The 15661-nt window shown below is 38.5% G+C and overlaps 2 protein-coding genes across 2 annotated transcripts; both read right to left on the reverse strand.

Annotated features, from left to right (window-relative positions):
- Positions 1-856: 856 nt before the first annotated feature.
- LOC121649697 lies at positions 857-6302 on the reverse strand. The gene has a single exon (XM_042000702.1). The coding sequence runs from the start codon at positions 3823-3825 to the stop codon at positions 2854-2856; it is 972 nt and encodes a 323-aa protein (XP_041856636.1). The 5' UTR covers positions 3826-6302; the 3' UTR covers positions 857-2853.
- A 109-nt stretch (positions 6303-6411) lies between these two features.
- On the reverse strand, positions 6412-10650 carry vsig8b (V-set and immunoglobulin domain containing 8b). The gene is made up of 8 exons (XM_042000700.1): positions 10545-10650; positions 10205-10287; positions 8458-8618; positions 8102-8300; positions 7718-7870; positions 7511-7633; positions 7100-7238; positions 6412-6999 (listed from the first exon to the last, which is right to left on the reverse strand). The coding sequence occupies exons 1-8, from the start codon at positions 10574-10576 to the stop codon at positions 6759-6761; spliced, it is 1131 nt and encodes a 376-aa protein (XP_041856634.1). The 5' UTR covers positions 10577-10650; the 3' UTR covers positions 6412-6758.
- Positions 10651-15661: the final 5011 nt, after the last annotated feature.

Here is a 15661-nt window from a genome sequence, read left to right on the forward strand (position 1 = left end):
GATGGGTTCTAGTCTTGCTAATCTGGATTGTTAATGGCCTGTTCCCTCCTGTCAGATAGTGAGGTACAGGCTATCAGTATGCCAGCAGGTCTCAGGAGTAATGAACATTTGTAGGGATGTTCAGTCATGCAGAGAGAGCAGTGTTGTAACTGCCAACTCGAGCTGAATGCTCAGGAACATCTCCATAGAAACATTCTCTGTAATGTTATATATTTACAACTTCTTATTGAACTGATAGGACATTAAATCTTAGCAGTATTGTTCCTTTGTTCCAGCCTACTCACAGTGCCAGTGGCACATCTGTGGCTAACCTTGAGTTCTTCTTTTGTTTTCCTGTTTTCAACACAGTTTTACTTTAGTTGAACAATACTCAGTGAAAAGCATTTAGTTTTTCCACAACAATATTCCAGACTCTTACATAACTTCTCTAATAATTGGACATTACTCAGTGTATTATCTCAAGAATTATATTTCCAAACAAGATATTTTGACAGAGTTGCTTCAGGTTTTTTATTTTTCTTCATTCTTATATTCCATGACATTTCAGAGAGCTTTCTCAAATTAATAACTATTGCAGAAAAGAATTAAATACATAGTTATAAAGATGAAAGCAGTTTTTGGCATGTGACTTTTTGCTTGCAGCCAGTGTCTGGACTGTGTGTTCATTTTTTCATTTGATTATACATTTCACACAAGTTCCAGAACAGTCATTTTCCCTTTGAACTTCACCTTCATTTTATTCAGACCTATCATTTCTACCCATTTTCTGGCCAGTGGAAGTAGCTGTGGATCAAATATTAACATTTACTACAACTGTTACCTTTCCATTGTAAGCCCCACATAATTAAGTCCCACTCTTACGTTCTCCCTCTCTCTTTGCTATATAATACTTGGCATCTTGATGGTTTTTGTGAGGTTTATGTAAAACATGTTCTGATATATTTAAAGGTCTTTATAGAGAAAAAAAAAGTCAAACATCGAACTACAGATTTCAACAGATTTGGAACAAACACCAGCACTTTAGGGACTGGCATGCTTTACGATGTATGACAGATCTGTTTGTATATTCTGTGAGAGTAGGTGGAAGTGTATTATTGCACAAAATTTCAGTTTCCTATGTGTCCTACTTGAAATATTTACACATGAAAAGGAGAAAAAATAAGGACTCAGAAAAATGGCACCACAATTGACACACAACCCCTCATTTCATTGATTGGACATCAAAAAGTATGTGAGCAAACTAAAGTTTACAGTGTGCCTATTGGATAAATAGGGAACAACTGGTGAAAATTTCAACATTTTTTAAGACTCAGTTGTGATATAACCTTAAAAAATGCATTAAAATGACACAGAATTGCCCAGGCTTTATAAATACTGTATAAAACTTCTCTTTTAATCTAAAAGAGTGTCTATGTGTGTTGGTAGGTGGCATACAACTTAATAAAGTTTTAAACCATTCATCAAAATACAGTTCAAAGATTTTATTACTTTTATTTTTCCAACATTTCAGAGGTTTGTGTGTATAATTGATAAATACCTGTGTATTTATCATCTATCATCAGCAATGCATAAAACGAATTAAATATTTAATGGAGTAGCAACATGACCACCCAGAGCAATAAACTGTTGATGTATTCTTTTAGTACACCCTTTTTCTTTTACTAACTAGATACTAGTGTGTGTTTGAACTCATTTAAATGATCTGTCATCACCTAAACAAAAAAGTGAAATTATAGAGAATAATCTTTGTGTTTCTTTCCTGCTGCCATATTGGTCAGTGTAAAGTCATATTGAGTTTAATCATGTTGAGCCTGATTTCCTCCAGCGGTTATAGGAAGATGGCAGTGAAGAAAACCCAGGCCTTGGCATGTCTTGATTCCCCCTGCATCAAAGAAAAATATGCCCTTTTTTTTGCTTTGACCACATACTGTATCTGCTGGAGGGATCCAAATCCTCTGCGTGTAGTGGGATTAGCTGCACTATTGTATCTCTGCTTTGAACCTCACTAGGTGGTGCCAGAGGGTGTGAACTAATGTAGCATCACAAAGAAGTCTGCTGCATTTCTTTTTTCCTTTTTTTTTTTTTTTTTTTAAACTCAGGGTAGGTTTGTTAGGCATGAGTGCACTTTTAAGGAATGTCCAGCTTCACAGTCAGACACACACAGTTTATAGCTACACACAGTGACACCTGCGAGCTGTTAATGCATGAACACACACCCCTTGTTACAAACAGGAGGATATATTTTTCCTCTGCAGGTTTTATGTTTTCCCACTCAAAAGGTGCAGCTGGGTGCTTGGCCTGGCATCCTTCCAGTAACAAGCAGGCCACTGAGGTCCCCGCGTGCTTCTGCAACCATCTGAAACCTGGCTGAGAAAAACAATCTTAAAACCTCTGTCATGACATAAAAATTCAGGTTGTGTGTACAGTCTTGTTTTATTAATATGCTCTGTACTCTCACCACAGTCACATGCATTTTTTAACATTTTAGATGGGCACAGGCTTGCATCATGTCCAGGCAGCCACGCTTGGATATATGTTTTGCAGAGCTGACTATTATTTGTTCTGCTGAAATATTGATTTTATCAGGTGTAGTCTGATGAGGTTGAGATTTGCATGTCATGCTGGTTACAAGGGTACTGTATGTGTCACCTAAACAGTTCTACCTTTCACGCTTTTCCATGCTATTTAGTTTTTAGTTTACTGCTGAAAGTATCTTACTGATGATACAGCAGGATGTTGTATAAATTGCTAGCACTACGAGAAAAGAAAAAGTTGAATCACATTTTTTAATAGTTTTAGACAATGACTATTTGATGCTCAAGAAAGGCTTGTAGTACAAGTTGATTTGACCTTTCAGCTTTTAACTGAGTGTGCGGTTGTAACCTTATATTCAGGCAACTTCAGACAAGACAAACATGGAAATTCATCCACACAGACATTAAAGTCATGTATCAGAGCTTTACAAATAGTCTTTTTACCATAGATGAGTACAATGGCCGTTACAGTTGTGTAGACTGATATAATAAAGAATGCGACCCCCAGAGAATTGTCGTGGTGCACCACGATCTGATAGTTCACGTACAGATCAATAACGAGGAAGATGAGGAAGTTGGCCACTAGAGACAGAGCCATCCGGATCACTCTCATCTGAGTGCCGAGCTTTGGTGGGTGAGCACCATTGGTGCTGGCTTTCATTTGGCGGAGATGGATGGCCAGGTGAACAGAGATGGAGAAGCAGCACTTCAGCACGATGAACCCAGGCAGTACATCAGAGAGGAGCAGATAAATGACATTGTAAACCATACCAGAGTTGGTGTAAGGTACTAAAACTCCACAGTCCATGTTCGCCTCTGTGACGTTGTCAGGGTTAAACACGACAAGCATCGGCATGGAGATGGCCAGGCCACAAAGAGGGATGAGAACAAGCCCTAGGGTCACATGCTTGAGGATGATGGCCTGGATCTGTGTGTAGCAATGATTGGGAGTGCTGACCAGCTTAATGCTGTAGTAGAAAGTGAGAAAGCTGGTGTCCCACATGATGGTGAATTTGAAGCTGAAAATAAACAGCAGCAAGACGGTGTAGTACATTCCATCCACAAGGCACCCTGCATCCACTACATCCATGGTCTTCCATACGTAACACCCCAGCTGGTGAGTTACATCAGCCACTGACAGAGCCATGATGATCCTATCACTAGGACCCCTCTGTTTTTTCTCTTTCTTGTTCCACAGATTTGTCAAAAATATATAGCCATTGAAGAAGACAGTCGTGACGGCCAACAGGCCTGTCAACACCCAGATGATCAGTTTGGCCTCTGCTAACATGATGATAATCTTTACTTCAAACACGTGTGCAGCGCAAACTTCTGAGATCAATTTAATATTTCTGTATATAATTCTGTAAGCTGCATGGGGGTCTGAAGTGGCCTGTATGTGGTGCGTTCAAAGAGATGACAAGGAAAGAAAAAAATAAAAATAAATAAAAAATCACAGACACTCCAAGCCAGATGATTCTTCATTTGTGTCACATAATGGAATTGGTCACAGTTTGTCTTTGAGCCTGAGGAAAAGATTCACACATTAAGCTTTAGAAATATGTTAAACAAATACAAATAAGCTAAGGTAAAGTGTTCTCCCACAGATAAAAAAAATATGCGAAAAATTAAATTCAGGCAGTCACATGCAAAATGAAGCTTAAATAAGGTTAGACCAATCAAGGTGAAAAAGACCTATTTTCTTTGTTTTGTTTTTTTTTACCTCAAATGAAGCTCCTTTGTGTCAGATGAGGCTTCTTATCCCTTTGAATCCCACTGAAGGTTTCTGCTTATTTTCTTTTTGCCTACTAATAATCACAAAGTGCGTCTCTGAGTCAATGCTTTTCTTTGTTTGAAAAATTAATTACCTCCAGGAGCTCTGTGCACAGTGCAGACATAAAAGTGAGCCCCCTGGAAAATAAGTGTTCCCTCTCAGGGATTTATACATAAGCATTAGATTTGCATCACAGCTGACCACAGGTAGTGGTGGAGCGGAATTTGCATTGACTCAGGTTGGGCAGGTTACATGTTTTTTATGGTCTTTACTGTGTGTCTGTCAGTTCAGCTTGACAGCTGGAACCACATACTGTATGCAAATAGTTATTCCTGCAGCAGTTCCACATATTTACAAACCTCAGACCAACAGCAGGCCCATTTATCTAAGACCAGCAGATCACCTTAAGATCACCTTCAGGTTATGCAACACCTTATTACTGTAGATGGTGCACAGACTTTAACTAGATGACTACTTACATTTCATGTCTAATTTAATTTACTTGTGCAAAACAGAGTAAAGAGAATCCAAATTATCATGCCAACTCAAAATAGTTGCTTTATCAAGCAAGATTGGAAAAATATTTTGCTTTCAGAACTCCCTTCTTAGACTCTTATAGTGCTCTCAAAAGACGATGTTATGCAACAGTTTCCCAACTTTTTAGAAACATGTCACTGGCATCAGCCTCAGAGTGAGCATATATATTTCATAATCAATATATTTGTTTATTTTAATATTCTGTGTGTTATTTTTGTAATGCTCCAAATTAAATGTGGAGTTTATTTATCTGAATTATTGTAACCTGTTTTTGCATCCTGTCAGACACCTATATTGAATGTCTTTTCTGACTTATGTAGGAAGTGTTCACCATAAGCAGTTAGCATTGCTAACTAAGATTCAAAATGACACATTTCCTTAAAAACAGCACCATGTTTTAGTTTAAACATATACAAACAATCCACATTCAACTTTTGGGCTCAATTGCCTGAAACTCTTAATACAAAGTATCTTTAAACCTAGATGGGAAGAAAGACTCAGAAGGATTGGGGTTTTTCCCCCTCATTTTGATAAATGCCAGCCATGTTTAAGGTTCTGCTATGTTTAGAAACTTATTTAATTTTAATGATGTTGCAAGAATTGCAATTGTGAACCATTATTGTATCTCTTCACCTGCTGCCTGCGTGTTTGTCAAAAACAGAAAAATGGATGGATGTGTAATTACTGAAACATTTAATTTAGGCAAATAAAACAATCCAGATGCTCAAGGGGTCAATTTATTTCCTGGTGACAAACACAGCAGAGTTGTGTGTGAGTGTTTGAGGTGAGGATTGTTAAATATTTCAATAAAAATGGTGCTACCAATTAATACAACATGACCTATGTCTTTGAAGGGAGTAGGTAGGGAAAGAGTTTTTTTTGCCTAAAGCTCATCAACCCAAATCACTTGTAGCTGCTTTTTATTAATTCAACATGCACCTTTTGAAGATGAGATTAGGGCATCACAAGCTGTCTTTAAGAGAAGTGCGGCTGCAGGCATACTGCTGACTGCCTGCTGAAGGTGTGAGCTACAGCTTAGAGCCGCAACTGTTTGCAGTCAGATTAATACCTAGCTTCATGCAGCTTTGCAAAACACTGGAAAAACAACACGAAAAGTCCATTTTGCAACTCTTTCTTCTGCCGGAGAAAAAAATTTACTGTGGGCAAAGGCTGAGAATATGATAATGGGCAAAAAAAAAAAAAAAAAAAAAAAAAAAAAGACTCCCAATAGTCTGACTAACAAGCAGCTCAAATTTTAAATGTATATTGAAGAGCACCCACAAGATGGCTTTCTTGATACTCTAAAGTCAGAATGTTAAAATATAACTTTAAGGTTTCTCCAAGTCTTTTCCATTAATTCACTTTTCTAATTAAGCTGCTTTGACCCTTGTGAATGTTTTTCTATCATAATTTCCCAAACAAAAAGGTTACACAAAATTCTTGATTTCTGTACGGTGTTAAATCGTTTTACTTACAAAGAGAGTTGTGCCTCAAATGATATTTGGCTCTTAACCAGTCCAAATATCAAGCAAAGGAAAAAAAAAATGCACTCAAGTGAGCCAGGTATCGAATCTTCAGATTTATAGTTCTTTTTAATTTTATACATATTTTTAAAAGAATGATTGATATGTTCACCTCTTAGAAATAAAATACCTTCATAAAAATACTTTGTGTGCTATGTACATTTTACATACAGTTTAAGCAAACAGTCGAGTAATAGTGTCTCAGGAACCTGCTCTTTTTGTTTACATTAGCAGCATTGCATCATGATAGTCAGCCTGTCTGAGCCACACCAGCTCTCTTACTGGTTTCTATTTACCTTAAGACATTTACACATATTCCACAGGAGTTTATTACAAATAGATTTCAGCTTAAAAAATTTAGCATCAGAGATTGTCGCAAAATGCTTGCCTTTAGACAGGGTATCCATATGTAGGGTCATAGCTGAGGGAAGCAGTCTTGTTCCCTTCAGTGGTTGGCCCATCACTGCTACCTGTGTAGATTCGGCCAGTTTCGCTGACACTCGGCAGAGGACTGGCCACGGCATTGTACTGCGTCCCATGATGGGTGCGGTATCCCATCACTGAACGCAGACTGGAGTGCCTGCTGGAGAGTCTGCTGGGGGGTCTGCTCTCTGGGGCCTGAACGTCCTCCCTGAGAAAACAAAGTAAAACAGGTTTCAGTTTCATGAAGCTGTGATCTGAGATTTCCTTTTCCCTGAGGCTTGAAATAGACTCCAGCTCTGATGCAATACCTAATTTCATTTGCAACCTCCTTTTGGTAGCGTTTCTTATGGCAGCAGCAGACTAGAAGCCAGATGAGAAGCAAGAGGAGGAGAAGCAGCAACAGGGCGCCAATCACTGCACCAACTATGACGCCCACTTTATCGGTAGCTGGAAGAAACGGCATGACACACAGACATCAAACAGGTGCTGCTCCCTGTCTGTCAAATTATAAATTTCAGCTTGAACAAGAGACATGCATGGGATTTAACAGTTTTGCATGAATATTTGCAGCAAATGGAGAAGATCTAAGTGTTCAGAGTTCATATCAGTAAATCAGATGATGATTACATCACTGACTTATGTCTGTAAAGTGCCTTGAGATGACTTTGGTGTGAACTAGCACTATACAAATAAAGCTGAACAGAATTGAACTGACTTACGGTTGTATGCACGCAATGAATATTTACACTGTGCTTGGCCAACAGCGTTTTTTGCCTCACACATGTAAGTTCCCGTGTTGCTGTCTGTATGGTTCTTTATCAAGAGCTCGCCACTCTGTGAGTCTTATTGAAACGAGAGAGAAGAGTATTCAGAACAAAGATGACCTTCCAAACAGTATGCAGATCTGTTAATGTTGAGTTGCTTACTTTGGGTTGCAGTGGATGGCATTGCACCTCCACTCTCTCTGCTCCATACGTAACTGACAGGAGTGGATCCCTGAGAGGACTTACAGCGGAGGGAGACTGGTCCACCTTTCTCCTCGCTACCTTCAACCCAACACTTTGGTGCTGATGGGGGAACTAATGATAGAAAATAAATGGATGCATAAATTGCTGAGGCATATTTTTTTTTATTAATTTATTCATTCTGGTGGTCTAAGGTGAACATAACCTATATGTTCACCTTAGAAAGACCCAGAAAGACAGACAGGAAGAGCCGTCACATTCCATGTGAATGAGAACAACATTTTAAAGAATAGGAAGAGTGAGAAAACAAACAGGTAAAACCGGTAAAAAAAAAGTTCTCCTCACCCATTACCACCAGAGTAACTTTTCTCATGTCGACACCAGGTAGCTTTTTGACTTTACACTGGTATGTGCCTGTGTCTGACAGCTTCACATTAGAAAAGGAGATGGAAGCGTCTCCCTGATTTGGGTCTCCTGTAAAACTGATCCTGTTGGCGAGGCTGGGGTCATTGTAGTGGATCTGGCCTCCTGTATATGATAAGATCTGACATGCAACACTTGCATTGAGTGATAACAGTTCAGGTTATTCCACCAGAGTGGAAGAAAATATTTAATGAATACAACCTTGTGTTTACCCTTAAGTGAGTCATCCTTGGACATATCTTTCTGTTGCCAAGTCCTTACTCAATCACTCAACTTACCAAGTTATCTTTCTGTGTCATGTCCGGGCTGACGTTGGACCACTCAATATCCAGCTCTCCTGTATCTGCTGTGCCCGCCGTGAATGTGCATCCCAGGCTGACTGTCTCTGTCTCAGCTTTTTGAATGGTTTGTGGCCCAGAGGATGTTATCTGCATTGCCTCTGTCACACATAAGAAATCCCAAAAATAAATACAAATTCTAGTCAAATGAAAATGATACATAAAATACACTCTCTTCAGTTTTTATGCCAGTTTAACACAGGGTATATCTACCCTGGTTAAGAGGCAAACAGGAAAAGACAGAAGAAAATTAATTTCACTCTGAAATGCCTAATGTGCTTCTCAACTAATGACATGCAAGCTCTGGGATGTGCTCGTAAGCAGGGTGGAGAAGGAGAGCTGATGTGAGACTAATTGGCCTCTTAAGTCAAACTGAAAATTTGAGGGTTGCAAAAAACAGCAGAAGTGATATGTTTTTCTCAAATGAGTTACATCTTAATTTAATTCTGGGGGCTTGTTAACTGTAAGAAATCTATTGGTAAATGAGGATGAAAAATGAGTAGATGACCAATCTGAAAAACATACTTGACAAGTGGCAGTTACAAGCCGTCTCTGAGCCGACGCATACACAGCTGACTCACTATTTATGGCCATGGATTTTAATCATTGATGATTGCTTGCCGTGTATTAAAAGAATTCAGTGCAAATTAATATGAAGTGGCAGCATATTTCAAGGGATCAAAGTTATCTTAAAAATGTTTAACTTTAAAAATCTGAGATCTTTACACCTTAAATAAATATCTAAACAAAGCAGAAATCAGGCTTTCTCCTGTCAAAGCTCATTGTTCCACCGACTATAAAATTCTGAAAGGCACTGCAACAAAGTGCGTCAAAGAAATTCATGAAAGCATGTAAATGGAAGATGTGATGAAAGGAAGCTCAAAAAAACTAAAAGCAGAAATTAGTCATTCAAGTGTTTACACTGTGAAAGCCCCCCTGGGTAAAACCCTGTTGTAAGAAAGATGTGTTTTTGATGCACAGGCTTGCCAGCAAGCTAAGTCACTAAGCTTAATACAAAGAGTCGCAAATATTGAAATCCTGTGCACTTTCTCACTGGCCTGGTTGACACATAATTTCAGTGTGATACTGGCAGGTTGCATTTGAACTTGAAGAATCAATCAAGCTTTATAACACCGAGCAAGCAGCCAACAGTTTCTCTGATGAGATGGTGAGACGTAAAGATTTAGCGGTTCAGTTTTTTTATTATTTATTTTTTTATTGCAGAACTTGAAAAATATTGTATGTCACTGTTGATTTTATTTGCTTCTGCTTTTATGTTGTTTGCATATGAAAATGGACAGCTTGGAAGGGGGTCCAAGTCTCATTTCTCTCCTAGGTACATTAAAGTCTCTTTGGGTTTTCCACTGCAAATGCACACAGCTGTTCAATCCTTTGCAACGGCAAACCAGGTATGAATGTTATGCAAGGTGTTTATTAGACACCCACACTGTCTGTCTGTACGAGGTTCACTGACTGTCAGCAATGCAATTCTCCAGTCAGATCAGAGTATTGTGTGAATCACAGATCAAAACCCCAGAAAACACCTGTTCAGTGTGAGACAATCTTCCATGTACCCATCATAATCTTATTTTCCAAGTTCACAAAAAACTGAGGCAGTACATGTGGCAAAAAGAAAATTAAGAGAGAAGTCTTTAGCATATTACTCTTTATATAGAATTAAACTCACCTGTCCTTGGTTGAGTAATCAGAAACAGAAACAAAACAGCCAACCTTAGCTGCCTGCTTGTGAATCCAGCCTCCATTGTGACCCTGAGAGGAATTGCAGGCATGAAGAAAAATAATGACATTCAAGGATATCTTTTCAATCTGTTTTTCTTTGAGTGCTTGTCCTTCACAAATCTGAGGGAAACCATAACAGCTGTAGCTTTATAGGTTTTTATTACACAAACAAGGTCTAGATTGAATGATTATTTAGTTGAAGACGGCCAAACAGTGACTGAAATAACACACTAGCAACAATTAAAGATATTTTTTATCAATTCAGGAGCAGAATAGTTGTGATTTACCTCAAAACGAAGAAATAATCCAAAGAAAACATGTCTGTTGAGGCCAGTGTCAGTAATGGGGAAGCTTGCTTATTTTGTCAGGTAAACTCAGCAGGTGTAACTAAGGCCACACCCTCTCTGTCCAAAGTGCATCTACTGGCCAATCCTACTTTTAGGGCTGGGATCAAGTCGAAATTCCTTCAGACTTTATGTTTGAAAGCTCAGTTTTTGTAAACTGGAATAGAACATTTTTATTAATATTATAATTTAGATTGTGTATATATATATATATACATATATATATATATACACACATACATATACATATACATATATAAAGTAGCTTATAAAACTTTGTGAGTTTTGTTTTTAAATCAAAGATCTTTGTACAGTTGCTGATGACAGAGATTAATTATTTCCTAACTGTCATGACCTGTTGGACAACTCAACTATGTTGTTGTACTGCTTTTCCCACTTGATGAGTAACTCCCTAACAATGCATATCTTAAGTTCCCGTGTGCATATATACATATATATATATACGTGACACATTTGTTTGATGAGCAGCAGAGTTGACTCTTCTTCTGTGTTGTTTATTAGATTTGAAGACTGAAGTTGAAGAAACATGACATATTGGTGATTTCATTATTAGGCGCTTAGGCATCACACAGAAACCACATACAACCACAACAGTCTAACCCCTTTATTAAGTTAAAGGTAACAGACTGCTGTGAAACTATGTCTGAGAAGCATCACCACTTGTTAGGTTTCCCCTACCCTTTTGACACACCCTCCTGACGCAATCATAAGAAAACACTCATGCTATTGTTGCTCACAGGCGTTGTATACTGGCAGCTATGTTGATTTGATGCCAGAAAATTAATAGATCTTCAAACCACATTGGGATCAATGCTACTGTTATTGGGGCTCCAAATAAAGCTTTTACTAGCTAATTAAGCTTTTGGGGAGCTTCAGAAATTACTTGAATGTCTCAGAAATTAATTCATTTTTGATTTACAAAAAATGGATAGTTTGATTTTGAGGGAAGCAGAGGCAAGTGAGTGGCTATTGTCATTTGTAACATCTGTTTTAAAGCACAAAGACATACATTCTGAATGAAGAGCTGTTAAAATTATTCAGTATTGACTTCAGGAAAGTGGATGGTATGATGTGAGCACGAAGCATGACATTAGCCATTGGGAAATGTAAGTGCTGGGTTAATGTGTTCCTGTCAACAATGTTCATTAAGGAGATGAAGAAATTTGTAGCACTCAGTATGAAACATGATCAGAAAACAAATTCCAAATCAGCTTCTCTCCCCTCACCTTTTATTACAAGCTGTTCATTTGCAGGCTGTCTACCTGGGCTCCATGTGGCACGCCTGATTACCACCACACCCAAAAATCTGTTCAAGGTGTTCACAAGTTATCCTCCAAATCTCTGTTTGTGTGAGGCTACAAGGTATAGCTGCTTTACCAGCAGGTGGTTAATTGCCCCACTTCCTCCCCCCGGTGTTGGTGGTGTTGCTGGCACTGGAGCGCTAAGCTGAACAGACTGTGTGACAAGACAAGGTGGGATCAAACAGACATTAGTGGGACACTAAATAAAATAGCATTAACTTTGTAGGAGAGAGTAGGACAAGGATACTACATACAGGCATGACCAATGACCAAAATATCTGGTACGTGTTACATCTCTACAATCTTTTTTTAAAATATGCTTTCTTGATTATCCCACTATATCTGGTAGATGAGAAAAATCCAGACTTTTTTGTCTTTGCTGTCAAAACTTGCACTTGTCCACATATTGGATCTCCTCAGATTTGGCAAAGTTAGCCTAATCACACCATAGGGTAGCAAAAAGACCACCTTGACAGATGTCCAAATTACATGTAAACAGCTTAGCAGGGGTGTCAAACAAATGAACAAAGCAGGGAGGGGAGGAGGCTAGCGAAAGGCAGGGCTTGCCAGAAGCCATACTGAAATAGCACTGCAGTGTGACTCACCGTGTGTCAATGTCAGGGAGCCTGTTAGACACATTTATTTGTCTTTTAAATGTAGAAAGTCACTGAGACAAGGATGGTGATTCTGGCAGAAAGTAACACAGTCACTCAGCCCCTCAAGGAGTGACATGAGTGGAAAACAGCAAACATGCTCTGGGCCATGCACAATATTCATGACCCACTAAGGAAATTTGAACTTTGAAAGAAATGGGTGTTTTTTTTATATTTATCCATGTGTGTGTGTGTTTTTTTTATTTTTATTTTATTTTATTTATTTATTTATTTATTTTAAATTACAGCTGTCCTGCCCAGTATATATACACTCTGCAACCTGCTGGGTGATGCTACACTGTGTTATGTGACAGCTGTCATCCATTAAAGGATGACATTATAACAGAAAACAGATGAGGGCAAAGATGTATAAATGGTCAAGTATTAACTTCATGCAGCCTGTCAGCATTCCTTATGACCTGGAATAAAATCTGGGAAAGGTGAGTATGGGCACACATTGAGAGTTTGGCAGGAAATGACATCCTATTGAAATATGTCTCCATGTGCACAACTATACTGAATTATGTCATCAGCAGGGAGTATGTCCCCACCCCCCAAAAAAAAAGAGTGTGAGCCAAAACCTTATCCTGTCCATGCACATGCATCACCTTCAGAGGGCAGACATAAGAAAGCAAATGCTAAATCCATATGAAACAGGAAAAGCACTGAAGCCTTCAACTTCAAACCTACAGACATGAAAAGACAGGGCTCCGCGAAGAATGTCTACATATAAAATTCCTAGGTAAATTTAATAGGACTTTGGCATTTATCCTGCCCTTGGTTCACAAGCTGCTCCTATATACCCCCCACACACGCACACATAGCCTTCAGCAATATGAGCATAGACGGTGGACTCCATAATCCAATAAATTGTGCTACTTGTGCTAAACCCAGTGAAGTCTGGCACACAGAGGGTGTCCATGGAGAGTAAGGTCTTCTAAGCCTCGCCAATAGGACAGGGATCGAAGAAGTATTCTCCAATAAAGAACTTCAGATCTTCCTCCCTTTCTGTGGCACTGATAGCTCACATTTTCCAAACACATTGGTGAATTATAGTTTAATTATATAATTTCATGCTTGTTTTTTCTGTTTTAGAGATTAGAAATTAAGAGTAGAATAAAAGACTTGTCCACCAGCTGTGTTGTGGAGAATGACTGGTGATGAGAATGAGCATGGACGAAAGATGTCATGCCTCACTGTCTGTTCTATCCTCAGTCAATAAACAGCATGCATTCATTTGGAAGGGAAATTATTTCTGCAGAACTGAAGCCCAGTTGAATGGATTCGCCTATGCTCCTTGAAACTAAAGAAAGTAATTCTGATTTTCATCAACACACTAACAGTGGTTGAAGTAGAATTCATATTCTTTTGATGCTATTTTCTACTGTTTTCTCTTAAAGCTTCAAATTAGTGAACCTGACTTTGGTTACTGCAGCAAGATGCTCTTCATAACACAAAACCCTTTCACATAGCAATTACATGAACGCTTTTGCCTGTATTACACAGTTCAGATACACTTAATATGCACAAAGTACTATCCTTCAGTCTCGCTGTATTTCATGCCAAGTTAACCAAGAGCTAGTTGCAAATTGCATCCAACAGGATTGTAGAATACATTTTTATTATGTAAATGGTGTGTAAGCGGTTAAGATTGATTTGAGACTATATTTTGAAATATGCACAGTTGTGAGTTAAAATAACTTAGTATTATATATATATAATATATATATATATATATATATATATATATTAGTTACGATGTGAGTTGGTTGTATGGTGTTACCACTAGTGGGCGCAGAGTGTTCAGAGGTACTTGTAGCTAGCAGACTTTATGCTAACAGCTCTGGTAACTAGCAGCAGATCATGTAAGCAAACAAGACATGGTTGATGGGTTATGTCTGAGTTATGCTCTACATACATAGCTAAAGAGCCATTGTACCTCATTATTTTCTATGGGGTTAAATGTGTGATACTGGTAACAAGCCTGATGAAAAGTTAGCACTGTAGCTAATGGTGATTCACTGAAACATAGTCATGCTTATGTGAATACTTTCTCTTAGCCAAATAAGGGACTTTGTTTTGCATTTTGAAAAATACTAATACAAACAAAATAATCAACACAATGTTAAAAAGATACAATCTCAGATTTTTATCTAAAAATGCAGCATGCATAGAGACATTGGTATGGTATACTGGTGAGACTGTTGCAAATATTCAAATATTCGCTGGTGGTTTTTTGCTGTATCCTGGTTTACCTTCTGCTTTTCCTCCCAGCAAGCACAAAACTCTTCACAGAGTTGATCCATGTTGATGGTTTCTGTCATTTTCAGGGCAGTCACCACTTGTTCAGGTAAGTGAAGCTGAGCTCCTAGTAGAGTCCAATAGGCTTCAGTTTAAGCATCACATTCTCTGGAGAGAACTCAATCCATTTGTCAATATAAATAATGACAGTGTCATAGGACTTCAGAAAGTCCTGTTGCTGCTTTGATTTTTGTTTTGGCATTTGTTTGTCCATCAGCTGCTTGGTCCGATATCCAAAGAAGCTGACCTGTTCTGCACTTCTTCATAGACATCTGTAAAAGAGAGCTTTGTTTCCTCAAACTTTTTCACAAGTTGATCAAAAACATACCCCATGTTGTAAAAGAAGCACAGGTAAATCTCTGTTGCATGTGTTTTTTCTTCATCCTCAAGACATTTCTTTAGAACTACAGGACAGGTCTCCCCGAGTGACCTGAAGTATGAGGTGAGAGCTGGCCAGCTTTGCGAGAGGAGGTCAACAGCTGGATGAAGAGAATGCAAACGTGATGCAGAATTTCGCGCCACTTGATGTCAACAAAGTCAAAAAATCTCCTCAGTTCCTCTCTTCAGTTCCGCTCTACAAACCAACTTCACACAAAGTTTTAATTGGACATTACTAGTTGATGTGATTGGACTGACACCTTTCTCAGTCTCAGTCATCTGACAAATGAAATCTGTAACCTGTAGAGTTTGACTACCATAGTGTTACAGCAGCGTAAAATCCTTATATGTCAGAGGCAATGACAACAAGCAGCACTCAGAAAAAGGGACAAGAGTCATTCCGTAC

This window comes from Melanotaenia boesemani, chromosome 11 (assembly GCF_017639745.1).
Source record: "Melanotaenia boesemani isolate fMelBoe1 chromosome 11, fMelBoe1.pri, whole genome shotgun sequence".
In the NCBI taxonomy this organism is placed as follows: Eukaryota; Metazoa; Chordata; class Actinopteri; order Atheriniformes; family Melanotaeniidae; genus Melanotaenia; species Melanotaenia boesemani.